The sequence below is a fragment of the Schistocerca gregaria genome, chromosome 2, assembly GCF_023897955.1.
Source record: "Schistocerca gregaria isolate iqSchGreg1 chromosome 2, iqSchGreg1.2, whole genome shotgun sequence".
In the NCBI taxonomy this organism is placed as follows: domain Eukaryota; kingdom Metazoa; phylum Arthropoda; class Insecta; order Orthoptera; family Acrididae; genus Schistocerca; species Schistocerca gregaria.
This window is the reverse complement of record NC_064921.1, coordinates 1,022,296,341-1,022,324,195: the sequence shown is the minus strand read 5'-3', so window position 1 is coordinate 1,022,324,195 and position 27,855 is coordinate 1,022,296,341. Positions and strand designations below refer to the sequence as shown.

The following is a 27,855-nucleotide window of genomic DNA, read 5'->3' as shown; positions in this document are numbered from 1 at the left end:
TGTAAACTCAAAATTGTGTGCCAAAAGGGATTATTTTCTGAATTTACAACAAAAAACATCAATTATATCGTATCAGTACACCGAGTTGAGTACTCAACAAATTATGGATCACAAAAGATTATTTTCTGAAGTCACAAAGAGATACATAAATTAACGCCGGTTCCAATCCTACACAACTTTTACAATTAACACTACTTTCTACCCTTTGCAACTTTATGAGCATGAAGGTAAAACTAAAGAAATTTGGAATCACAATTGTTCTTTCTGTACACCACACATGAATGGAGTAGGAAGAGAAGAAAAAATATTGGTGCACAGCTTCTACTACGCGACGTTCCATGCAGTGTCAGCAGAGGGGACAGTAAATTTGGGTGTTCAATAACATTACTACGAACTTCATCTCTGATGATCGTAATAAATGTGTAATTCTCACAATTTACCCTTCAGCCACTGGGGATGTGCACGTCACGTTCAGCTTTTTCCATACCATCCATGTGGCACACGGTTATCACATTGGCTATAATTTCTGGGTTGTTCTTATGTCAGGAGATTTTCTTCTGTTGCTCTGGAATGCTGGGTGCCAAGTTCTTTCTCAAGTCTCACCCATCCACTTATACAAATACCAGAGGTGGACAAAAATATGAAAACACCAAAAACACAATACACCCCTAATACGGTGTAATAAATTTGTTGGCATTCAAAACAGCTTTCGGTCATCATGGAATGTATAAATATAGGTCCTTTGGGTTTTCAAAGAAACCTTAAACCATTCTTCCTGCAATATAGTTGCAAGTTCAGGCAATGATGATGGAGGTGGATAGCAAATGTGCAGTTTTATCTCCAACGTATATCACATAAGCTCAATAATACTGAGATCTGGTGATCATGGTGGTCAGGAGAGATGCAACAATTAATCCTTCTGCTCACAAAACGTCCTGGACAATATGAGCTGTGTGAAAAGGGGACCTATTTTCTTTGAACACAGTACTACCCCTGGGGAACAATCATTGTACCATGGGAAGGATCAGATTGGGCAAATGGAGGTCACATAATCTCTGGTAGTAATGCAACCTTGCGCAGTAACCGTGAACAACGAGTACTATGATAAGGCTGCCCAAATTACTGACTCCCTCCCCCTCCTCCGTTTCACTGATGGAAAATCAACTCTGCCAAAAGTTGGAAGCAGTGTGAAACAACACTCATCGGACCCTCCCATTAATCAACAGTCCAAGTTTTATCGCAATAGCATCACATTTTCTTATTATGGACATTTGCATCAGTGATGAGTGGTTTTGGAATTTCTGCTCACCCTGCAATTCATTGCTCTTGGTAATCCTTTCGCGTTGTTTTGGTGCTGACAGGGTTTGTGAGTGTTACAATCAGTTCTCCCACACACTATCACATATAGTTGCAAAACTGCTGTGAAAATTGTGACAGTCTGACAGTTTGAATGATGCTAGCAAACCAAGTGAGCAAGAAGCCAACAGAAGTTTAATGTTTGTTTTTAATTGTTTTTCTACATAATTAACAAACAGTTATTAGTTTTTGCCTTTCAAGCATTAGTAAATTATCAAGAGACAAATTAGTGTGAAACAGATGTAAAAACATCTGAATATTGTAGATTCAGAGGCACAGGATACAACTTACTCATGAAGAAATACTCCCCAATGTATGTATGTTTAACTGCAGTTTAAACCATGGAAAGCAAGAAAGTATGAACAAATATTTCACGCATGAGAATAATATATTTTTTTTGTTGTATGTTGTTACTATGATAGATACGGTCGTTGACCCATGTAACAATTTTGTGTTTGAGTTAATAATTCACACATTCTTACACTTTACTCAACTTTCAACTACACGAATATTTTTACAAATTTGATTACTTTTGCTTCAAAAGTGAACATGTTGTTGATTCTTGCTATTCGTGGTTCAGATGTAGCAACAATTGTTGAACAGGTTTCTTCTGTAATGAATGAGATTTTCACTCTGCAGCAGAGTGTGCGCTGACATGAAACATCCTGGCAGATTAAAATTCAAAGGTCTTGAGTTAAGAGTTTCGGTCCGGCATACAGTTTCAATCTGCTGGGAAGTTTCAGGTTTCTTCTGTGTTGGGAAAGAGTTTTATTGCTTTTGACATTTTATCGTATCATCTATGTGGTTTCCCCTTCAACATCAATTGCGGTGATTTATTTGCCATGTTAAATAATGAAGGTACTGCATTTGTCATCAGTTTCTTATGTTCCACATTCAATGGTTTGATTTAATCTGTAGTGAAAAAATATCACATTATCAAGTAGATACAGTGGCAGCTGTTGAGTAAGAGCACAAGATCACGTGAACACCCTAACTTTCGACACTTTGCCGATTTATTGGTTATTTTTCTTTGAATGCTGCTAAACGTAACATAGATGCTGCAATCTGAAAGAAACGACACTTGAACCTACCACACTTTCTCCCGGGTGAACACACACTTTTTCTGTGCTAAGTGATGTACCCCAAGAGCATCAGAATTTCGAAAACCATACTAAAAAGTGCACATTTGAAGAGCATACTTAAAGTGCACATTCATATGTACAGATTCCCAATGAAGTAGGCCTCAACCTGATATTAAGCTTTTCAGTGTGGTGTTCGGGATGTAAATTTTCTTGGAGTGCCAGTATTGCATTATCTTGTGTTTGGTTCTTCATTATGGCATAATGCCATATAGGCTAGAAGACGAAAACACGCACTTGAAATGCAGGGAACACACCGTCGGGTGGCTTGCGGAGTATGGATGTAGATGTAGATGTAGAACACTTGACATTAGCCAATAGTGTGGAATTAAACACTTCGTTTCAAATACACTGACTGCCTCAGTGGAATAGATTAATAAAAGTCAAATTTCTTTAGCAAACTGATAAAAACAATTTAATTGTCCCGCAAGGGGATTAATGCTTGATTGTCAGAAAGGTGGAAATAAAATAAAATCTGAAATTAATGGCAAATTTTTGCTTCCTGTAATTATGTGAATGTATTTTAATTCACTTGATGGCTTCCGGGCACAGCAATCTGTTTTGTTTTCATTTGCTGTGAAAGCATTAAATGAAGAGGAAACAGCAAGATCACTAAATGTAGACATGGGTCACGCGGAGACTACCCACTTCCCCACTGTAACTCAGACTGCTCTGCGCATCAGGCCTGGATGTACGACATTTCTGAGCTGGGCCAATACTTGATAGCTGAGGATATTTTGCCTGTCTCTTGCATCTTTCACACCTCATGGAATAATCCTACCACAGCTGGCTCTCCCAAAACTATCACTAGTTCCGACAATGTTGTCTGCAGCTCATAATCAACAAATTGTCCATATTTGCTCCTGGAAATGTCTTAAAAGTTTAAAATCTGGTTCTGAAACTACAGTTGTAGTTTCCCCTTGGCTCCAGTCTCTTTTTGCAGTACTAGTACAGTAGTGCCATTTTGGTTAATGTTACAAGGCCAGACCAGTCAATCATTTGGACTGTTGCCCCTGCAATAACTGAAAAGGCTGCTGCCCTCTTCAGGAACCACACATCTGTCTGACCTCTTAACAGACACCCTTTGTTTGTGCTTGCACCTACAATATGACTAGCTGTATTGCTGATGCACTGCCCCACCAATGGCTAGATCCGTGGTTCACAGATGAACATGTATTCCACCATACAGAAAGAAACTAAGTTAACAGGGCAACTGCTATGCTAGATTAGAGATATATGGCACATTCAGGTTATTTACCACATTTTCGTTTTCATTTGTTCTTAATAATGTGTTTATTTGAGAATTTCCCCACCCTTTTGAGAGTCATTTTATCAAAAATGGTGATATCTTATGTAGTGTAATTAACATCAAAACACAATGAATCTTTATATCTTTGAATTTCTCAGTTTCACTCCATTGTTACTTATGTATTTACCTTGAACTGCTCCTCAGAACAAATAACAACTCTATGAGGACCACTAGTATCTGGCAGTTTTTTAAGTCCTTTCTCAACTTCAAATGGTTCAGGCAGTGGAACATTAATGCCATCTAAGACAGCCACACTTATCACTGGTGCTCTGTGTTTAAGTTGAATCTCTTTGCCCAATTGACAGGTAACGTCTTCTTCTGTTCTTCGTTGTCCCACTGGTACAGCAATGGTAAACACATAAACTGTACCATTGTTTGTCCCTGCCCAAAGTGTAGCTGTTACTGACTGCACTGTAAAATGGAAATTATAATCTATTAATTTAGTGGCAAAATATTTTCCTTTGATTACCAAGTACTGAGCTTTTTACCTAAATGATTTTTTAAATTCAAACTTTAACAAATGTCTTTTTAGCCCTTCACACATTTAATGAAATTCTTCACAAAATTTACATATTTGTAGAAATATCCTTAACACTCTTAACAATTCTGCACATAAACAACAAAACAGAATGAGGGAAGGCAACCACAAACTAAGACATTAACAACAGAAACCACAAACCCATAAATAGAACTGAAAATACAGGACAGCTTTGCATTTGGATCTTCCCCAGAGGAATTACGAATGAGGTGTTGTACTGAGAGCAGAGCTGGCAGTGGGACAGACCAAAATACTGTATAGTTTGGGTGGGTTATGGAAGAACACTGTGTAGGCTCAAGGGTGGGATTAAGAGTACAATATCCTTGATCTCACAAAGCAGCAGGAGGTAGTCACAAGCCCTGGTGAAGAGAGCATTCAAATTTTTCAAAAATGTAAATACAGACTGGAAGAGGAATACTCTCAATGAATTAAAAAACAGACAATTTCAACCTCTTTTCAAGCATTTAAAACACAAAATAACTGCCCAAAGAGAGAAGAAAATTATTTATTATTGTGAACAACATTATGCTGAATTGCATTCTGAACCATGTAAGTGGTAAAGAATTTCTGAAATGCTCACCATTTGCTACACTGTACAATTCTCTCATATTTCTTGTGATGAGCAGCAGAGCTGAACACACTATTGTGTAACAATAAGATCATAAGCAAAAAGTAAAGAGGTTTTTTTGAAGGGGTGGGGTGGGGTGTGTGTTTGGGGCACAAAACATCTAAGGTCATAAGTGCCCAGTAAAGAACCAGAGAATACTGGGACCATGAGGGTAAAAAAACTGTTGCGAGGTCCAATACAGAATGGAAGGAAACAACATATTAAAAACATCAAGACATTACGGAAGAGTACCTGTAAGACTTCAACAAGACACCAGAGTCACCAGGTAGAAATCAAATCTCTTTTGTCATTTTACTGCTTTTTTAAAAACTTTAAAAATGCGAGCCACAGCTAACACGTCATCCACTAAAATGTTCGGCAAAGCGGGTGGCAGCCCGACCCTGAGATGTAAGTGGCTAAAATAGGGGCAGAGGATCAGGAAATGTCTGACTGTTTATGGCTGGCTACAGAAAGGACAGCTGGGTGCAGGGTCGTCACTCAACAAGTGGCGGGGACTAAAGCAGCAGTGCCCTATTCGCAACCGAGCTAACATTACTTCCTCATGGCGAGACAGCTAGGAGGAAGTTGACCAGGCTGTTGGGAGAGGTTTGACTTCATGAGTTTGTTACCATGAAGGGAGCACCAATGGTCTTGCCAAAGTGACGTGATGTGCCGATAGGGAAACATACAAATATCTTGCGAGGGAACAGAGTAAGAGGCGGGCCGATCGAGATGGACTGAGGCCTTGGCTGCAGCATCAGCAACGTTATTCCCAGGTACACCAACATGGCCAGGAACCCACAGGAATAACACTTGGGCTCCCCCATCTGGGAACAAATGGAGGCAGTCCTGGATCTGTCCAACGATGGGGTGGATTGGATCTGGACCATCCAGACTCTGAAGGGCACTGAGGGAGTCAGAGCAGATCACACAGCGAGTGAGCTCTTGCCTCCAGATGTAGTGAACAGCCTGATAGAGGGCAAAAAGCACTGAGGTAAAAATTGTGCACTTGTCGAGAAGCCGGTACTGAAACTTATCAGCCCCGATGACAACAAAAGCACAGTCAACACCGTGGGTGGACTTGGAACCATCAGTGTACAAAAATATGCTATCGGCAAGTTGTGAACGAAGTTCGAGAAATTTGCAGCGATAGGTCAGCTCATGAGTCGAATCCTTCAGGAATGATTTGAAATCAAAACAAACACGAACCTGTGTCTGAAGCCAATGTGTTGAAGGTCTCTCCCCCGTTCGGAAAGTGGCAGGAAGTGTGAATTGCAGCTGCTGAAGCAGGTGATGAAAGTGGATGCTGGGAGGTCGCAGAGAAGAAATGTACATCACATGTTGGCGGTCAAGAATGTCATCAAAAAAAGGGTCGAAGGTTGGGTGGTCTGGCATGGAAGAAAGCCGACACACATTCCTACTGAGTAGGATGTCGTGCCGGTATGAGAGTAGAAGATCACCAGCTTCTGCGTAGAGACTCTCAACTGGGCTAGCACGAAAGGCACCAGTGGTGAGACAGATTCCCAAATGGTGTATTGTTTTTAGACAGATTAAGATAGACAGCCATGCAAGAGGAGTAGACAATGCATCCATAATCCGACTTGGAGCAGACAATAGAGCAATAGAGGCAGGAGGAGGGCAGTCCGGTCAGCTCCCCAATAGGTACCACTCAATACACGAAGGACATTGAGGGACCGGGTGCAGCGTGCAGCCCGGTAGGATACATGGGGGAGACCAACTGAGTTTCCTATCGAATGTAAGCCCTACGAACTTCGTGGCACCCACAAACAGGAGAGCATTCTGGCCCAGTTCCAAGGACTGGTGGAAGAAACACCTCGCACCGCCAGAAGTTGACGTAAACGGATTTGGTAGCAGAAAAGTGCAAACCATTTGTGACACTCCATGAATAGAGATGGTCCAGACAACGCTGAAGACAGCATTGCATGAGACACGTCTGCTGGGAGCTGCAATAAATGGCAAAGTTGTCAACGAAAAGAGAGCCAGAAATGCCAGCTGAAAGGCAGTCCATAATTGGGTTGATGGCTATGGCACAGAGGAAGACACTCAGTAAGGAGCCCTGAGGCACCCCGTTCTCCTGTGAAAAGGTGTGGGTGAAGGAGGGACCCACACGTACCCGGAAAAAGTCAGTCTGTTAAAAAATCCCAGATGAAAGTGGGGGGACCACCGTGAAGACCCCATGTGTGCCTAGTACGTAGAATGCCTGTCCACCAACAGGTATCATAGGCTTTCCCCAAATCAAAGAAAACTGCCACCGTTTGTCGCTTCCGCAGAAAATAATCATGATGAACGTCAACAGGGAGACGAGATGATCAACCGCTGAGCGGCGCTTTCGGAACCCACACTGAGTATTAGTGAGAAGATGGTGTGACTCCAGCCACCACACTAATCGACCATTGATCATGCGTTCCATCACTTTACAAACGCTGCTCATAAGGGAAATTGGATGATAGCTGGAAGGAAGAGATTTATCTTTACCACTCATAGATAGGAGAACAATAATGGCTTCACGCCAAAGTGTGGGAAATACACCGTCAGTCCAAATACGGTTGTAGGTATCGAGGATAAAGTGTTTTCCCACCGGAGGAAGAGAGGATGGAGTAAATGTTAAACGAGCTGGAGAAGGAAACCCAGCATGCTTTCTTGCTTTCCTTAATAGTGTGACAGCACTGCGTATGTAGTTGCTTGTAGCGGATGCAGTTCGGAAGCGTGCAGGATGACAGTGAAAGACACGAAGTGCACACTGTCGGGCACGAATCGCATTGCAGCATTCCACAGTACACCAAGGGACTGGGACCTGATGGGGAGAAGTAGTAGTATTAGGGATAGAGGATTGGCAGAGAATAACGCCCAAGAGGTGCTCGACCTGATCATCACAGCTGGGAAACGGCCTTTTGTCAAAGACTGCCAAGGAGTAATATAGCCTCCAGTCAGCAAGAGAGAATTCCCAATAAGCGGGCAGCTGGCAGCTGTGGTGGGGTATGATTGTACAGGCGAGTCACACAAGGGAAGTGGTCACTCGAGTAAGTATCAGAAAGAGGACACCACTCGAGATGTCGAGCGAGCTGGGCAGAGCAGATCGCGAGGTCTAAGTGGGAATAAGTGAGCGTGGAATCAGAGAGAAATGTGGCTTCGCCGGTGCTAAGGCACACAAGATTAAGCTGATTAAGAAGATCCGCCAAAAGAGAACCTCTCGGGCAGGCAACAGGTGAGCCCCAAAGAGGATGATGGGCTTTGGTGTCACCGAGGAGCAGGAAGGGTGGAGGAAACTGAGCAAAAAGCTGTATCAGGTCCGCTCTACTGACAGCAGAAGGTGAAGGGATATAAATGGTGCAGAGGGAAAAGGTAAATTCGGGAAGGAAAACACGAGCAGCAACTGCTTGCGGGTGGGTATGCAATGGGATAGGACAATGGCAAACATCACCTCGTAGAAGCAGCATGACCCCATCATGAGCAGGAATCTTGGTTTCTTGGAGACAGATTACAAGTAGACAAGCAGACATTGCCATTGTGGGAGCAGCTTTAGGTCCACCCTGACTGAAGGCCACGTATATTCCATTGTAAAAGAGCCATAAAATTTAGGAACACTAGAGAATGAAGAAGAAACACTCACCTAGACGGCTGCTTAGGGTGAGCTGTCGAGGGAGGATGGCCACTGGAATCCATAGGTGGAGGATCTTCGTCCATCAACTCAGCGGGATTAAAGGAGTTTCCCTGGTGTCAGTCAGTTGACAAGGACCGACGAGTCGAACAGAACCGATGAGTCAAAGAGGGGGAAGACCGTTTGCCTTGGGATAATTGTTTTGACTTTTGGTGATTGGCAGAAGAGCCAGACGGCTGCGAACTCTAGGTACGCAAGAAATCTTCCTGGGAATAATCTTTCTGAATTGACGGTTCACTGGCTGCGTTGCAACCGTCTTCGGCAGTGAGGGCGAAGAACGGGTACCAGAATCTACTGCCCGGGAAGTGGGAGACGGAGTGTCAGCTTGAAGGTGAGACTACTTTGCCCCCATTGAACTGAACTGTAAGTCACAAGTCTGCATAGCCGTGTTCTTTGTGCGACGGGGAGAGGCTAACATGTTGCTGTAGCTGACAGAAGAAGGGACAATCGGTTTACGGCTCATCAACTGTTTCCGGGCAACAGGAAAAGGTATCTTCTCCTGAGAGGCAGCATGTTCTCCGTGACAATTAACACAGTGGGAGGAAGGAGGAGGACAGGTGCCCTCATGTGCATCCCTGCTACAAGTGACACATTTGGCTGCATTTTTACACGAGTGCTGGTATGATTGAACTGGTGGCATTTATAACACTTCAATGGACTGGGAATGAAAGGGTGCACAGAGATGACTTCATCTTAGTAGGAAGCATTAACCAATCTAAAGTAAGGAACAATGTGCGAGTGGGCACCAACTCGGCAGCTCCCTTCTTCATAACACGATCAGATAGATAATTAGTTATTTCATCCAACAGCCGGGCGTAGATACCACTGCGGGACGAGTGAAGTGTCCTGTGAGCCTCCACTTTTACAGGATATTCGTGGAGGATTTAGGCCTTGAGTAGTTTCTGGGCCTGGAGAGCACTATCAATTTCCAAAAGCACGACTCACAGGACCGGTGATGCCATCCGTGGCTTTCTGTATAACGAAGGGGATAACAGTAACAAAAGTCTTGTTTTTGTCTAAACGTGAGACTACTAGATATCGAGGCGCAACAGGAAGAGACATTGAAGCAGGAGCCTCATTCCACTTTCTTTTATGTGAAACACTTGGAGAAAGAGAAGGAAAGCCAGTCATTGGGAAGAAGTCCCCCCCATGATGGCCAGCGTCTCTAATGGCATGCTCCTTTCAGCCAGGGGCCCTCCAAAGGGAGGCCCCCTCTTTAGGTGATTGTCCTCACCTTAGGTCACACTTCCCAAACGACAGACGGAGGGACCTATCGGCAGAGGAGGAAGGTAATACCTTGGGCAATCACCCATCCCTGGGCCAGGTCTGTACCAGGGGGTACGTGCGGGTCCTACCTGCCAACCCAGGTCTGGGAAGTACCCATTACCCAATCTCCTGCTACACGGCAAATGCCTTGGTGGCCATCAGGCGCACACAGGGAGGAGAAGAAAAGATAAGAAAGAAAGGATGGCCTCAAATGGCACAGCGAAGGAAAAAGAGAGCAGAACAAGGAAAGAACGGAACAAGAAAGAGCGGGAGCGGAACAGGGAAAGAACAAAACGAGGAATAAGTAGCACGTGTGTGTGTGTGTGTGTGTGTGTGTGTGTGTGTGTGTGTGTGTGTGTGTGTGTGTGTGTGTGTGTATGGGGGGGGGGGGGGGGGGGGGCACGGGGGAGAAGTGCGGCACGGGGGAAACGGCAGTACACGAGATAATATTCCTAGAAGCAAACCAATGCAAATGAGCTTCAAGAGCCTATGGAGGCTTAAGACATCTTCCCAAGAGAGGGGAAAAGGACAGGAGAAGAGGAGACAAGCAGCACAGAAAGAGAAGCTGTGCTGCGAGGGCTGGGGCTCCGTGGTCGCCAAGCACGTACTCACCAAGGAGCTGTGAGCCCCCTGGGTAGGAAGTGTAAGTTAAATAAAGAGAGACCATGCAGCATTTAGCATTACATAAAGATAAGTATCCAAGTCCTCAAACTAATAAAAGTAGAGACCATATGAAACATAAAAATTACAAAAATGAATTCTACACAGGAAGAGTATAACATCTGGCAAAGGCAAACTGAACAATTAACACACATCAAATGAAACAAATACGGCAAAATACTTCTCTGTTTAGCTAATGATTTAGTGGCTTATCTCTCAATAATGTCCAATCTGCTGATGCATCTGTTGCGCTGTTAGATAAATGACGATGATTGGTTTGCAGGACCCTCAACTGCACGGTTATCAGCACCTGTACAAAATCCCGATCTCTACACAGTCCACTCTCGCAACGTGCATGAATAATGAAGAAATTATGTTGACACCACAAACACTCAGTCCCTGGGCAGAGAAAACCCCCAACTGGGCCGGGAATGGTACCTGGGACCCCACGACCCAGAGGCAGAAATGCTAGCCACTAGACCAAGAGCTGCAGACATGAGATAAATGACATAACCGTGTGATGCAGCAAATGGTGAGCATTTCTGAAATTCTTTATCACTTTATGTAGTTCAAAATGCAATTCAGTCCACCCAGAAAAATACCCCCCCCCATGTCTCTCTCTCTCTCTCTCTCTCTCTCTCTCTCTCTCTCTCTGTCTGTGTGTGTGTGTGTGTGTGTGTGTGTGTGTGTGTGTGTGTGTGTGTGGGGGGGGGGGGGGGGGTAAGATGAGAGGATACATAGGTGGTGGGGAGGTGAGGAGACAAGGATGGTTCTGATACTATGTCAGAGCACATGGTGTAGCGTGGAATAGATCATAGCAGGTCAGACAAGTGCAATGATGGTAGGCAATAAAAACTGGAGCTGGTAATGTGGCAGAATATGGAGCTGTCCAAGTTTGGTGTGATGCTGTGCATGAGTGGGCAGTGTGAGTGTAAGCATTTGAGCTAGCATATAATTGGTTACAGGAAGGCACAAGGATGTAAACTGGATCAGAGTGGTGCAGTAGTCATATTAACACTACAGAAAGGGGAGACATGAGTTGAGGTTTTATAATCACAGGGAGGGAACACCATGTGGCTCGAACTGCAGGGCAAAAGGTGATGCAAAACAGAGAAAGGAAAAGGGTATGATGTATAAATCAGAAGGGCAGGAGATCAAGGGAGCACACAAGAGAAAGCAGACAAATGGGTTGGTGCAAGGCAGGCATGGAAAAGTTTTAGTCCAGACTGGGACTGAAGAAATGCTCCTGGGCGGACAAGAGAGTACAATGATTCACACTTATCAGTGTTTTGGATTATTGTGTTTGTTTTGGGGAAATTATTAACATTTTTTTGGATACAATTATGAGGTTTTTGCTTTTCTTTACAATTATTTTTCAGAAATTCAAAAGCATTAGGTAAAAATACACAAATATGAGGTACCTCATTGCCCACATAATTTAAATTTACAAATTTTATGTTAAGTTTGGCCTTTTTACAAAAACAAACTGATTTTGTGTACAGCTAAACTCATGTGCTGAAGTCCAATATTGTTCATATAAAATCAAATATTTAATTATTATTCTTAATAAATGGCAGATATTTGAATTTTAGCATATTGTCACAATTATGACAGAAATACATGTTTTAAGGAGAAAGAATGAAGTAAACCAAACTTAAACAATGATCTGTTATTTAATAAAATTAACTGTGTAGACTTTTATAACAACACAGTATTACAAACTAACTGTGGAGAAAATATCAATATATTAGTAGCAGATGCTGCAGGTTTGCAATTGTTTTCTTACAAGTCAGCACAATGAAACTTAAGAAACTGGTAAGTTTGGTATTGCACAATAAAGCAAACATTGAGGGAATCAGTGTTTTGTTAATTAATCAAACCCTGGACAAACACATTCTGCAATCCATGGCAATGTGCACTTTTTTGGACTTCATTCTTATAGATGTTGTTGTGATGTTCTCAGTAATGTAACAACTTTGTAATGTACAATTATTGTAAACAAGAGTACAACAAATGAGAAGTTAATGAGAAGCCTTGCATTTATTTGAAAAGTCGAATATTGACTGGAACAAGACTAAATATGAGGAAGTCTTAGCTCTCAATTAAACTTTACTTTGCCACTGGATATCACAGTAAAGAACCAGCAGACCACCACATACTGCATCTCAGTTTCTTCTAGGTTACAACTAAATCAGATGGTTTTGTTGCACAGGGCTGATCAAAATTCCTACCTTAATTCCAAGAAACAAATCTGGAATGAACAGCAGTGGGTGTCTTTCAATTTTCAGACCACAAAATGTATGTCTGCTTCCTTTGTTTTAGTACCGTATCACCCCACCTTCCTCCACAAGAAAATGAATGCATGACATTTCTGTGATAATTTTAGTGAGAAAGCTTCATTTTTAACAACTGCATGTTATTATTAATTATATAACAAATAACAGGAATCTGACTGACCGCTAATGATGAACGTCTTTGCAAAATATAAACACCGAACCATGCTTCCTAGAGAATCGTCAACAGGTCTTGCTTCGACCTGACGTTCCACTGGTTTGGCTTCAACAGGACTGAGTGGTGCTGAGGATGGTGTTGATGCTTCTGCTCCACTACAAGTTTGGAAACAGAAGGTAAATTAGCCAAATTGACAGATAACAGAAACATAATAAAGTATGTTAATCAGTTTACAATTATTGTAGGCAGTACATTTAAGTAATATGTACTGTGCTACTGATACTAAACTGCAACATATTACATTAAATCATTTAATGATACCTACTACTGAATGCGCCGAGAATGTTCATAGTGAAAATGTCAAACAATATTACACAACATTTTTCATATTAGTGCTGCAAAGCTGTTTAATACCAAAACAAAGCATGCAAAATGAAATTTCCATTGTTATACTAATGGAAACTGTGATGGATGTAACGAAATTTGCATTAATAGTGTGACAAATACACAAAAAGTTTTGAGAAAATAAACCAAATCCCCATCTTTTTCACACATTTTAAAAATTATCCAGACATTTTCTAGCAAACATAAACTGTTCAGCAATGCTTCACTGGTGGGAATAGTTGCTTTCACATGGCCATAATAAAACTAATAACAGATTGATTTTGTTGTCATGGGAGAGGAGGAGACCCTCAAAGCCAAATATGGCATTTCTAGTTCACTGTAACAAGATACTCTACCTTTGGTAACCCTTTGAACAGGCACCTTTAGATGTTTTCCTAGTTTCTTTTGCCAAGCTTAGGAAGCATTACTAAATAACATCATTTTGCAGTTCCTAACCCCCTCCCCCTCCTCTTAGGCTTGGTACTTTGATGAGCTGCTCATTTCACACAAGGGAAAAACATAAAACATATCTTTCCGTTCCACTCATTTTGTTGTCTCCAGTTTTGTTGGGCAAACTTCATCATGGAAGAAACAGACTGCCACTTATGTCTCCAGTAACATTGTTCAGCATTGCCTTTGACCTGTTGTACTTAAATCTATCAATCATCTGCTGTCGGAATTCCAACTGCTAATTTTGTACCTGGGTTGTATGTGATGCAATATCCTAGGCCGAGACTACAGTGCAAGACCATAAATTTGCTCCACAGTGTATTTCTGAGGTTTCGCTGAAGGTTTTGATATGCACAGTTAATTTGTGGCCAACAATTGTAAAAGTTTATAATGTTTTTATCCTCTCTCTCTCTGGGGTGTACCAAATCAGAGTAATGTTTTTTGTTCAACCCAGGATATCTCACTGTGTTTTTGGGGCCTAACCCAGGATAAATTTTTGAAATTACTTGTAAGTCTTAACAGTTGACTGAAACATTAAACTCTATGTATTCATTTCTATTTTTCATACTTTTAGAAGAAGTTTACTGTACAATGTGGGGTGAACAACCAAACCCTACAATATACCTGTCTAAATCATTTCGAACTTTCCTAAGATATTTTCATTCCCTTTATCTCTGCATCACCAAAATTATGTGAGTGTTACCAACAACGCAACTAAACAACTTTTTTTTCAAGTTCGTATTTTTTCACACACTAAAAACGAGACTGAGTCAAAATTTGAGCAGTACCATTTGAAACTTAATTGAAAATTTGATGTTTAAGTTCAGTTCCCTCCTCCAGACTGAAGTAACTTTTGATAAACTGACAACTTTTACTAGACTTCTGTTTGGGAGGGTCCATTGTTACTGTAACAATGTTTCCCAAAGGACAACACATTACCACATGTGAATGCTGAAAAAACATTAACGTTTGCCTTGGTTTTTGTTCTAGTTGATATAAATTGTGGGTCATACAACTTTTAACTAGTTTGGACGTGCAGTCTGATGTTCGGAAACTGAGTTTGTGTTTACCATTGTGGTATGAAAATGTATAATACTCAGCATCAAATCTTTTGCTTTAAAAAATGTCTCATTTTTGGTGAGGTGGTACAGTGTAGCACCATTACTAGCACTCCTATATTTAGTTGTATGCACTCTGTCTTTAACATCACCCTGTGCTTTATATGCAACAGAAAAAAAACAAGATTCACTATTTGCTGACATCACACATGGTGAGCAAGAGGGGGATGGGACAGAGAGGGGGAGGGAGGGGAGAGAAAGGGGGAATGAGGGGGGGAATGAGGGGGGGGGGAGGATTTAAGAGAAGAGAGACGAGAGTGTGAGTGGGCAGAGGACGAAGCAGGCAGGTGTAGGAGAGAGAGAGAGGGGTAGGTAGAGTGTGGAGGTGGAGTGTGGAGGTGGGGAGGTAGAGAAGGGAGACAGAGAGGGGAGAGTTGCAGTTGCGGTGGGGGGAGGAGACAGGAGGGAGGGTTAAGAAAACAAAATGTCTTACTTCTAGTCTCTTTTACATGTTCACTATCATTTTCTGAACCCAAGATTACAACAGTAGTGTAAATGTAGAGATTTTATATCCATATGTAATAAGTAAGAGCATGTGGCTGTGAATGAATATTAACCTCTCAAGTACATACTTGGGCATGGTAATGTTGGACAGATATTTAAGTTTTATGAATTCTTTTCTGAAAATATTTGTCTTATGTGTGACCTTTTATGAACAGTCCACACACAACAGAGGAGTAGTAGTTTTAAAATTGTGGCATTACACATTAATGTTGAAAGTTAGATGGGCAGCTTGAGCCACTAATATATTGGAGAGGCACTGTATTATACTGGGGAGAAAAGAGCTTTATTGCACATTATGACTAAAAGAAATGATAGGTTGATAGCAGAATGCATCCTGAGGCAACAAGAAATAATTAATTTGGTAATGGAGATAAGTATGGTAGGTAAGAATTGTGAAGTAGGATTGAAACTTTACTGCAGTAAGGGGAATTAAGTGGATGTAGGCTGCAGTAGTTCTGCAGAGATGAGTAAACTTGTACAAGATAGATTTGTGTGTAGAAGCATATCTAACAACTGTTGAGCCAAAAGCATGATTTTTTTGTTCCTTTTAATTAGGGCAAAGTCTGAGAAAACACCATTAAAAGTTATCCTCTGGTATCCAACAAAGATTCAGTTGCTGCTTAGATTTATCAATTATTTGTTTTTACATGAACTTGACATTTAAATAACATCTACACCTATTCTCTGCAAACTAATATGAAGCGCATAGCAGAAAGTATGTCTTGTGGTACCAGTTATTATGGTTTCTTCCCGTTCCATTCACTTATGGAATACAGATTGCTACTCACCATATAGAGTAGCAATCTGTCCTTTCCATAATATTGTCATTATTCCATCATGGGCTTCCTATTGTTTAAATACCTGGATGTAACACTTTGCAGGGATATGAAATGGTTTGGTCACATAAGCACAGTCATGGGTAAAGCAAGTGATAGACTTCTGTTAATTAGTAGAAAACTTGGAAAATGCAATCAGTCTAATCATGTAAACGAACGTGGTATATTGCTCAAGTGTGTGGGGATGCATACCAAATAAGACTAGCAAGGGATTTTGAATGTATACATGGAAGGGCATGGTCACAGGTTTGCTTGACCTGTGGGAGAGTGTTACAGAGATAGTGAAGAAACTGAACTGGCAAAGTCGTGAAGATATATATAAACTATCTGCAAAAAGCCTTCTTATAAAAAATTTCAAAGACTGGCTTTAAATGATTAACAATATACTACAACCCTCCTCTGGATCATTCCCATCAGGATTGTTAGAAGAAGATCATATTAATTACAGTTGGCACAGCGTTAAGTCGCAAATAGGCACAATGAAAGGACTATGTGGCCCTGGCAGACAGAGTGTGTGTGTGTGTGTGTGTGTGTGTGTGTGTGTGTGTGTGTATGTGTGTGTGTGTGTGGGGGGGGGGGGGGGGAGGGGGGGTTGTTTGCTAGTCTTTTTGTTGTGCCTATATGCGACTCAACATCTCTGCTATATGCTGAGTAGCTATCTATCCTTTTCATAATAATGACACCCAGGTATTTGTAAAAGTTGGCCAATTTCAGCTGTGACTAAATGAAATTATAGTCATAGGATATTACATATTTTTCATTTTGTGAAGTGTAAAATTTTGCATTTCTGAACGTTGAAAGCAAGTTGCCAATCTCTGCAACACTTCGAAATCTTATCAAGATCTGACTGAATATTTATGCAGCTTCTGTCAGACAGTACTCCATTATAAATAACTCCATCATCTGTGAAAAATCTTAGGTTACTATTAATATTGTTCACAAAGTCATTAATACAGAATAATAACAGTGAGCGCCCGAACACACTTTCATGGGACACACCTGAATTTACTTCTACGTCAGCTGATCGGTTTCCTCAATAACAACATGCTGCATCCTTCCTAACAAAAAGATTCTCAATCCGGTCACAAATTTCGCTTGATACCCCCACTGAGTCTGCAGAAATCGAACATTACTGCACCTATCTGTCTTCGTACGAAGCTTGTAAGTCATGTGGAAAAAGCATGAATTGGGTTTTACAGGACTGATCGGAATCCATGTTGGTTGGCATGGATCAGGTCATTCTGTCCGAGATACTTCATTACATTTGAGTTCAGAATATGTTCTAAGATTCAACAACAAACTGATGTTAAGTTCGTGGTTCACTTCTATGAACCCTGTTGTAAATGGATGTGACCTGTGCTATCTTCTAGCTACTGGTCACAGTTTTTTTTGGTCGAGGCACCCACAACAGATTACAGTCAGAAAAGGGGCTAACTCATCCAAAAATTCAATACAGAATCTGACAGTGACTTCATCAGGCCCGGGAGCTTTATTCAGTTTTAACGATGCAGCTGTTTCTCAGCATCACTGACACTAACACTTATTTCACTTGTCTTTTTAGTGCTATGAGGATTACATGGAGGCAATGCTCCTCAGTTTTCCTTTGTAAAGGAACATTTGAAAACAGAAACCTTTTTTATCTTTTGCTTTGCTACCCTCAATTTCAGTTTCTGTCTCATTCGTGTGGGATTGTACACTAACTTTTGGCACTACTAACAGCCTTTACATACAACCAGAATTTTTTTTGGGTTTTGTGAAAGATAATTTAACAATATTGTCATTGAAGGCTTCAAGCATAGCTGCCCTCCCAGCCAAACATATCTCATTCAACTTATCTCTATCTATAGCTTTGTTTTACATCTATTATACGGTGGTCTCTGGCTCTCTAGAAGTTTCTTTATAGTGACGTATACCATCGAGGGTCCCTCACCTTATGAAATGTTCTACTGGGTACATATCTGTCAATTGCACAGTCAACTGTTCTTTTAACCTTGTGTCATAGTTGCCCTACATGCCCCTACCCTGTGCTGAAAGTTTCAAGTTCCTCACTGAGATATGACATTGTAGCTTTTTTATCTAGTTTACTGAACACACAGCTTTTTACTTGTTCATGGTAACTAATACAAACGTGTTGTGGGCATCCTCAAAGAGATCAAGTCTATTTTTTGCATCTAGTCAGTAAGATAAAACTGTTGAACAAGTTACGTGCACTCACAGGAATGATGCCTTGAAGAATAAAGAACATAACTACTTCTAAATCCTAGTAATTGCATTCTGACTGAATATTACATAACCACATGGATCAGAGCTACGTTAAAATCATGGTGACCTCACCTATATTATATTTCCCAGACTGCCAAGTAAGCTGTGAACACCTGACTGGCTCAGGATTTTATTAACTATGATGAGACTTTTGACTCTTGTGTGCAATGTAACAGACACTTCTGCCTGTGACTGAAGAATATGATTAGCAACTATCCAGCAGAAAATCAGAACATCACATAACTGGCCTACCATTAAAAGCGTGAAATAGCTTTGAAAAGAGCAAATGGATTAATATATAACTAAGGAGTCTCTGCCTTCAGGCTTTTATCACAAACGAAAATGGTCTCACGAAATGCACGCAACTTGTTCATGGAATTTCAAACTGTTTGTAGATGAAGCAAATGTGTATCTAAAGAGACATTTTGTCTACGAGGTTGTTAACCTTATTAACATTTACAGAGAACCAGGTGTTTATGTAGTGTAAATATAACGTGTACAAAAATGTAGGGAAAAAATCTGACCACAGCAGAGACCATCACAATAAATGGCACACAGTGACTTTGTTGAGGCGTTATGAAGCGGGATATGAATGACACTATATTTCACTTCTTTCCACTCAGTCCTTACAGTTATGGCTCATTAATAATGTTGTTATAGTTTAAATTTAGATGGAAAGGCTGGAACTGTTTCCAAGTTCTTGTACACTTGTTGAAACTGATCCCATCAACTATTTACTGCCACTTTAACTTGATGTTAAAATTTTTCTTCTTCTTCTCTTCTAATGCATTCCAATTAATCAGGGTTACCATATATCCTCCTTTTCTCTGGACACATCCCCTTTTTGAGGCAAGAAAATGTGTCCGGGGAGATTTCACAAAAATCGGCAAAATATCCTCTTTTTTTTGGGCTCTGAGAAAAAAATGAGTTCTGAACTACAGAAATCAGTCACCACTCTAATTAACTGTAAATAAATGAAACTGTAACACTTTTTACAAAAAAATTTTCTTAGATTTCTTAAGTTTATTTTCGTGTCATCGGTGACATCATTACGATGTTGTTTGTTCACTCTTGATGTCAGTTTTCAGAAATAATATACTGAACTTGGAGAAAGAATCAAATTCTGTAGCCAATCTATTTCTGTTTTAGAATCTGCTTTAGGAACTTATGAGGAAAGATACAAACATATTTATCTGCCCTTAAAAATAAAGGCAATACATGCTCATAAAATGGAAGGTCATTCACAGGAGTGTGACAGCTTTGGCAAAGAGATGACAATTGGGTATAGTTCTACTATTTAATACCAAAAGAAGCGGATGGCTTAATTTCACCAGTTTGGACCATTCAAATGGATGCAGCTCTCATAATAACCATTTGGGAGGATGCTGAAAACTGTATCACACACCTCAACAAACGAACAAATAAATGTCATTGTTAATGATATCAGTTTTGTAATTTGATAAAATTTTTGAAAGACTATAAACAGAAACATACTCAACCAGCAGCAGAAGTGTGGTGTGCATATGTCAGTCAGTCATCTAGTATTGCTTGTCATTATGAACTGCAGAAAATTTCAGATTTCTTTTTTCTTTATCAAGTCATAATGCTAACATGAAACATGTCTGTTCTTTTGTAAACACACAGTGGACAAAAGCCAGGAATAGACTGAAGAAAAGGGAACATAAAAGGTGTTGTGTATGTCCAGTACAATTTCACACACTTTAATTGCTTGAGCTTTTACGGATATTTGTTGGGAAACAAAAAGCTGTTAAGAGGGTTTCTCAATCTCCAAATATTCAACGCATAAAAGTGGAAGAGAAAGTGACAAGATACTCGAGTGTAGTGATGACAAATAAACTGCCAAGTGTGGCATATTTAGTTTTAAAATAGACACAAAAACCCACTATTTTAATATAGAATAGCTTTACACAATTTATTTTTAAGTTGTAAGCTGCCTGATTTCATCGATAAATTATGTTCTCTCTTTTTATATATATGGTCCTCTTTTTTTTTATGATGAACACACTGTAGCTCTTCAATGAAACCTATTTATTTAAACTGTTGTGACAGTTTCATACTGCACGAACCTTGCTGTTAGGTGCAAGGATATACAATTGACAATCAGAGCATGACAAGTGTGTTGTGATGGACTAAGAATGAATTAGAATTGCTACACATGTAAAAAAAATCAGCATTTCACTAAACTGGATATTATTGCTCAAACATGGCATAAAAACACACATAAGTCTTAAACTAAATACAAGCACTGTACGTACACAGTAACAGCATTGTAAAACTACAATAATACACACGGAATGAACAAAAAAGGTGCTACAAAATTGTAATTTAAAACAAGGTAAATTCTTGCTAAAAGTGCAGCATTCTACATGTTTCTCACAGTACAATTTTAGTGATATACAATGTTAAAGAAAAACAGCCAAACAAAAATTAAATTAACTAAACAACATTATGCAGGTTAGAATACCAGCACAGCTACTGTACCCAGAAGACAGTGGGGAAAATATGCAACTACACAAACATTCTCAAAAACACAAAAACTGAAATTTTACCCTGTGTGTTCGTGTATGGCTGTAGTTACTTCTGGGGAAAGCTCTTGACCCTCTGCTACATCCTGAAGACTAATGTACGAAAATCAGTAAATAACAGACAGCTAATTTAATACCATTAATATTGCATGAAGTGTATCATACAATTATTGTGGAAAGTAAAGTGATGAGATGTCAAGGGAATTTATACAGATGTATGTAATACATTTAGATGCAAGGAAGGTAATGCTTCAGATTGTCAAATAGAATAAGAGGAAGAATAGAACAGTTTGTGTGGAGTGCAGGAAAGGTATCTTATACTGCAATACAAAATATTTATTTGTGGTAACTTAATATTGGATATAAATTGAACACACACACACACACACACACACACACACACACACACACACACACACAGACAGACAGAGAGAGACAGAGAGAGAGAGAGAGAGAGAGAGAGAGAGAGAGAGAGAGAGAGAGAGAGAGAGAGAGAGAGAGAGAGATATCTGAAGCATAAATAAGTGTAGAACCTTCAAGATCCAAGGGTGAATTCAGAATCCCTTGTTGCAATGAGAGAGAATCTGTGACTACATAAGGGAGGATACAACAGATATTACAGCTATTTCGTTACAGTGACTGTTTTTGTAAGCATAACAACTCACCAATTAGCAGAGGTTTTGGGATGGTGAAAAGCACAGACGAAATATCACAAGCTTTCAGACAAATCCTCCTCCAGATATCTCTCTCTCTCTCTCTCTCTCTCTCTCTCTCTCTCTCTCTCTCTCTCCCCCCATCACACACACACACACACACACACACACACACACACACACACACCTGTGCAGCTATATCATTCAATCCAACTATTTTGTGCTGGCACTGCAGCTTGACTAGGGTGAGGGGTTGTGTCCAGTTGAAAAGGGGAAAAGGAGGTGCAGAGTGGGAGGGAGGGTAACAGACAGAGAGAAGGAAGCAGATGCATGGGATATGAATGTGCCAAGCATAAGATGTGTGCAGTGCACATTGAGGTGGAGATACAAAATAGGAAGAGGGTGACTGGAGAAAAGGGTGTGAATGTAAGATGAGTGATACTACAGTGATGGTGCCAACATGGAGATGGGGTTGTGGTTGGCAGCGGCTAGCAAAGTGCATTCAAGGGTTGCTGGATTGAAGGGTATGTCGCAAAGACAATTCTCATTGACATAATGCAAAGCGGCTAGTGTTGGGGGGGGGGGTGAGAATATAAATGGCACAGGTAACAGAGTAGCCACTGAAGTTGACAGTATTTTGCTAAGCCATGTGTTTACGCACTGGGTTGTCAAATCTCTTCTTTGCCTCACAATATGGCAGTGGACACTGATTCAGGTAGACAGACGGGTTGGTGGTCAGACATGCAAAAAATGATGTGCAGATGTTACAGCAGAGCTGGTACTGATATGGGGGCTTTCGCAGGTGCACTTCACACTTCATCGTGCACTGCCGACAACGCACTTCGCCTGTGGCCACAGCTCCACCTTGTGCACCTGTGGTCTCTCCCAACACAGCCCACAGCCACCCGCCCTGGACCCTCCTACTAGTCCCTTCCTCTCACTAACTCCACCCAGTGGGAAACCCCATCCTTGTCAAGCTACAGCACCAGCACAATGCTTATTTATAATGCTGTTTGGCTTCCTTTCATCTTGGACCTTGTGTGTTTGTCCACTGTTCTTACAAAGTTCTGTGTTTTATTATTTGCCTTTCAATGACCTTTAATTCTTAAATATTTGCATTCCACTAGGATATACTCATTGTTCTTTTCTTCTTTTGCCCCCCCCCCCCCCCTCTCTCTCTCTCTCTCTCTCTCTCTCTCTCTCTCTCTCACACACACACACACACACACACACACACACACACACACACACACACACACACACACACCTGGAGAACTCCATCAAATGACAACAGTGTATTTGAACTAGCATTCAAAGCAGGGTACAGACTAAGTTTTTCTCTGCTCTGCTCACCAACAAGACAACCTAAAGGACTAAAACAAATGTTACAGAACAGTGTTGTTGTCACAGTACAAAAACCAGATCTTTTGGTAATAACAGCTGAAACAGCAAGTAAATTATGGTTTCTACTGGGGCATACCAAAGCATAACATCTGTAGTATGCAACTTGTGCATACTCATAAAATGGATCAGATCAAAGGTAATGTTTCAGTCTTAATACGGAATACGAATTTCTTTCTTTAGAAGGTTCTTGAGGAACTGCCACCTGTGAAGTCTTTGATTGGAGAGAGCAGCCTATTTACCTCATTTTATCAAATCTCCCTCTAGTAACAGTGTGTTTCAATTTAATTGCTAAACGTACAGTTCTGCATCTGTGATCTGTCTGTAAAGTGAATTACTTTTAAGCATTGAGGAAACATTAGAGAATTTGATAACAAAAAAACATAAGTATAGGCGATGGAACAGTGATTGACGTGGGGGAGAGAGAGGTCCCCCCCCCCCCCCCCCACCACCACCACCACCACTAGTATGTATCCTTATAGCAAGCCAGATAGGGTTTTTATGAACAATTTGTCTCTATTTTGCTCTATCTTTATATACTTCTTGTCTTCATATTGTTCCCCAGTTTTCTCCTTTAGTCTTCAGATCGTCCTTAATCTGATCCACTCACCTTTTTCTGGATCATCCTATAGGTCTTTTCTCCTGCAGATTTCCGTCCAAGTATTGTTCTGGCAACACACGTTATGAAAAAACTGTATCAATTTTTTACTTGTTTTGTACTTCTAGTCTGGCAGTTCCATTCCTTGCTATTTTATTTCCCAGGTAATTTAAGCACCCACACATTCAATTTTCTCTCCATTTAGCATCAGGTTGCTCTGAGCAGATGTTCTGCACATAATCATTGCAATAGTTTTGCTCTTGCTTACTATCAGCTGATACTTTTTAAATTTAGAGTTCCATTCATACAAGATTCCCTGTACCTCTAGTTCTGTTTCTCCCCATATAGCTACATTGTCAGCAAAGACTAAAGCACTTGATAACAATTTCCTATCTACTTTAAAATCACACCCATAAGTGCAATAAAAAATTGCACTCCTCTGACATGATTCGGCTTGATCATCCATTACCTGCTTGTAACAACTTTTGAAGCCATCATATACCATTTGGACCTTCCTTATTAGCAAGTTTGGAAGGATTAGTTTTTTAACACTCTCACATCTTACACCTTGGCACAATGTTGTAAGTTTTTTACAAATACAGAAACACAATCGAGGGATCTTTAACCTTTTGCCAATATTTTTCATTAACTGTCTTAACTAAAAATGTGAAATGTGTTGTTCCCCTGCTGATTCTGAATCCATGTTGTTCCTCTTCAAACTGGTTTTCTAACAACAATAATAAACTTTTACAATATATTAAGACAGTGTTATAATAGGGTGATTGCTCTATAATTAGAACACTTTATCCTACTTCCCTTCTTGAACTGTGACAACAACAAGTAACATTATGTACTATGATTTTTCATTTCTGTGTTCTTGAAAAAATTGTACATACCCATCTTTCTTTGGCACTGGTGATGCAACTCCTCGTTTATCAGTGCGTCTCGTCGATCTTCCCTTCCTGAGGCGTCTGAAGGATTCACGTAATGACTTCTTGAAAGATTTTCGTCTTGAGATTGGAGCATCTCCAGCACCAGACAGATCTGGGTAAATAAAAAAATTTAAAAATAGAATAATTTCTAATCATATGAAGTTCATTTTACAGTGACACTAATAATCTGTACAGCAACTTCAAAACATTTCTATTAATAATGAAAATGATGCTGTAAGGAGAAACATTTTATTACTAAATACTTTTAAAATGGCTTGTTATGCAGCTTTCTTATAACAATGCTTTTGTACTCTGATAAACTTAACACTTCTTGGCATATTGTTCAGAACAGCGTGGAAAGCTGGTGTTTAGGTGAAGCCAACAACAAAGTTATTGTCAAGAATGCTTCCAAACTGTGTAGCATGAAATAAAATTGCCGAGAACAAATATTTTTGCATTGATGACTGACTTTTAACCTTAGGAACCTATCAATATGCTGATATATTACAGTTTTTAATAACAAGGAAGGAGAGGATGGAGCACTTACTAAGATGTGACCATCACCTTTAGTGCTCAATCCAAGGACTGGTTGGTTGCAGCCTGATTTGCTGCAGTTCAATGGTTTTCACGTCTTGCTGCTTTATTCTGAATTTCTGTGTTTAAGTTTCAGCAATGTATTTTGTGATTTGATTACTGTAATTCACCAATACTGAAAATAATATATTAGAGACTGTTAGATCCAGTATAATAAAACAACCGAAATGAAAAGAAACCTTGTTTTCGGTGGGCAATGCTCTTACTAACTGAACTATCCAATTACTACTTCTGACCCAGCTTCACAACTTCAATTTCATTCTGGCAAGAGCTCTTTGATACTTTCCAAACTTGGCAGAAGTTCAGATAAGAGTGTGGTGTGCCAGCTAGGATTGCAGGAAATATTTCATGAAGTTTGCAACTTAGGAGAAAAGTACGGTCAGAACTGAAGCTGTGAAGGTGGGTTGCATATTGTGCTTTGGTAATCCTAGCTTTAGAGAGTGGCCAATGAAAGCAAGGGTCAGGTTGAGGCTCAGTCTGAAACAAAATTTCAATCAATCAAGAAATTTTACAACACTGCACATTCCCCAACACTGCAAAAACAGTGTTCGAATAAGTCTTCTCCATTTCCATTGTGTCTTCAAGACGTAAAGATCGGTGGCTACCGAAGGGCTATTAACCAACTGCTGTGGACATCCCATTGTACCTCGCCACAGGTGCTGTGGAAGTGCACCACTCTGCACTTCTCACAGTTCTGTAAAGGGTTTACTTATGCTATGTGATCAGCCCCTGAGTGTTACAGATGTGTTTTGAAATGGTGCTTCTCTCCCAGGGCCCTGCCTTTTGTGGACATCTGAACGCTCACAGCTATATTTCTGGCCCTTCTATCCAGTAGCTCATCACAGTTTGGTTAGCTTAGTTGGAATATTTGATGGTGAAATAATTTTGTTGATGCTCGTGAATTGTCTCTTGTTGGTGCCTCCAGGTGTTACTTGTTATTTGTATTTGAATATGTTCCCCCTGTTATCCTGTTTTATACTGAGAACATTACAAATCTGCAAAGAAAATGATACAATTGTATTTGCACAGAGTAAAAAATCCTAGTAGAAATCACACGAGATTGACTTTTTAGTTCTAAAAATTGTGATGATTCTTTTGCATAATTCCTAACTAACAGGCCTGCAGCATGTTGTTTAACACGTGAACTACAACTTGTGTAGCTGGCAGTTCTTCAGACTCCAAAGAATATGAAAGAGATGATAAAACTTTTGGGGAAAAAGAAATATTTTGTGGCATTTTTTAATTGTTGTCAAGGGTGGGAAGCAATTTTCAGCAATTTGGGAATGTTTTATTATATGACTGCTGTAAACAAGCAGATGGAAAGAAGATTAAGGTTTAATACGCCATCGACAATGAGGTCATTAGAGACAGAGCACAAGCTAGTAACATTTCAGAGACTGGGAAGGAACTTAACCCTGCACTTCTGGAATCTTTTGAACAGGCCTTATAAAGTTGCAGTAATGACTGCTTAGTTTTGTTGTATTGGTCTCCATCTCACCATTTTTAGAGACAAATCTCACGAAGAAGCTGTTTGTGAGACCTTTTTCAAAGAAGATGAATCAATCTATTAGCAAAACAAGAAGGCAAGAAACAAGCTGGTACTGCCCTGTCCACAACATCTCTCTTTATGCTACAGATGCTTCCACGCAAAAGCCAATTATGTGTGCGATTGCTCAAGAACTCACCTTTTACTTTTTTCTGTCATCATTACCATAAAATTTGTAATTATAACAATCCTACTTAGTCTTATTCCATATACAGATGAAAAAAATTAAGCTTCAGAAGGCTACAATTATTTCTTTTTGTAACTGCAATTACAAGATTAAATGTAAAATGTCACACTCAATAAACAAAATAATAACTCATCTCGCAAAGAATAATGGAACTGTCAATACACAAGTTCCAAGGAATAAACTGCCGACAAGCATCATGTGCACTTTACTTGCGTGATGGTGACTCCCATGTAGCCTCCCTGAAGTAGAGTAGAGCTCGAGGGACATATGGGAATTTTTAGGTATTCACTGACCCACCCTGGACTACCATACCAGAGTCAGTTTCTTCTCCCTCTCGCAGACCTCACTTACTAGAAATGGTGGGGTGTCATTTTCTGTCGTCACCTGTTCTTGTCCTGGAGGCTGTACCAATGCCATCTCTTTTTGTTGTTCACACTATGTTGTCATCTGGCAACAGCCTGTGTGCTGGTTTCACTCTGTCTAGTGAGATAGTTTACTGTTTCCTGTTCCTTTCTATCTGTTTTGTATGTTCACCTCTTAGTAATACTTTATTCGAACCGGAATACGGTGATTGGAACAGCAGTCACACATCATCTCTCTCTAATCATGCACAAGAGAAAGAATCTACGTTTTTTATGCATGAACAGTTTGCCTATGCCATGCAATAACCTTGTTTTGTGCCAGGGCTTGGACATAAGGTGGTTTCTTCTGGTCGTGCAGTAAAAAACTCCACTGGCAGTTGCAGTGCTTCCCCATAAACTAACTCTGCCATGGAAGCTTCCAACTCCATATTACAAGTGGGCCCGAGGCCCAACACCATTGCCAATGCTGAAGTCCAA

At 40.3% G+C, this 27,855-nt stretch overlaps 1 protein-coding gene across 8 annotated transcripts in view; it reads right to left on the bottom strand.

The window, feature by feature from the left end:
* LOC126335527 (lethal(2) giant larvae protein homolog 1) overlaps positions 1-27,855 on the bottom strand; it is a 303,079-nt gene that overhangs the window by 100,226 nt on the left and 174,998 nt on the right. For 4 of the 8 annotated variants that reach the window (XM_049998889.1, XM_049998887.1, XM_049998894.1 and 1 more), the window contains exons 13-16: positions 24,654-24,801; positions 21,130-21,198; positions 13,012-13,160; positions 3,932-4,215 (exon numbers count right to left, since the gene is read on the bottom strand). In XM_049998889.1, the coding sequence (XP_049854846.1) occupies positions 3,932-4,215; positions 13,012-13,160; positions 21,130-21,198; positions 24,654-24,801 (650 nt within the window). The remainder of the gene's footprint in view (positions 1-3,931; positions 4,216-13,011; positions 13,161-21,129; positions 21,199-24,653; positions 24,802-27,855) is intronic. The other 4 variants (XM_049998890.1, XM_049998895.1, XM_049998888.1 and 1 more) reach the window with 1 other exon arrangement.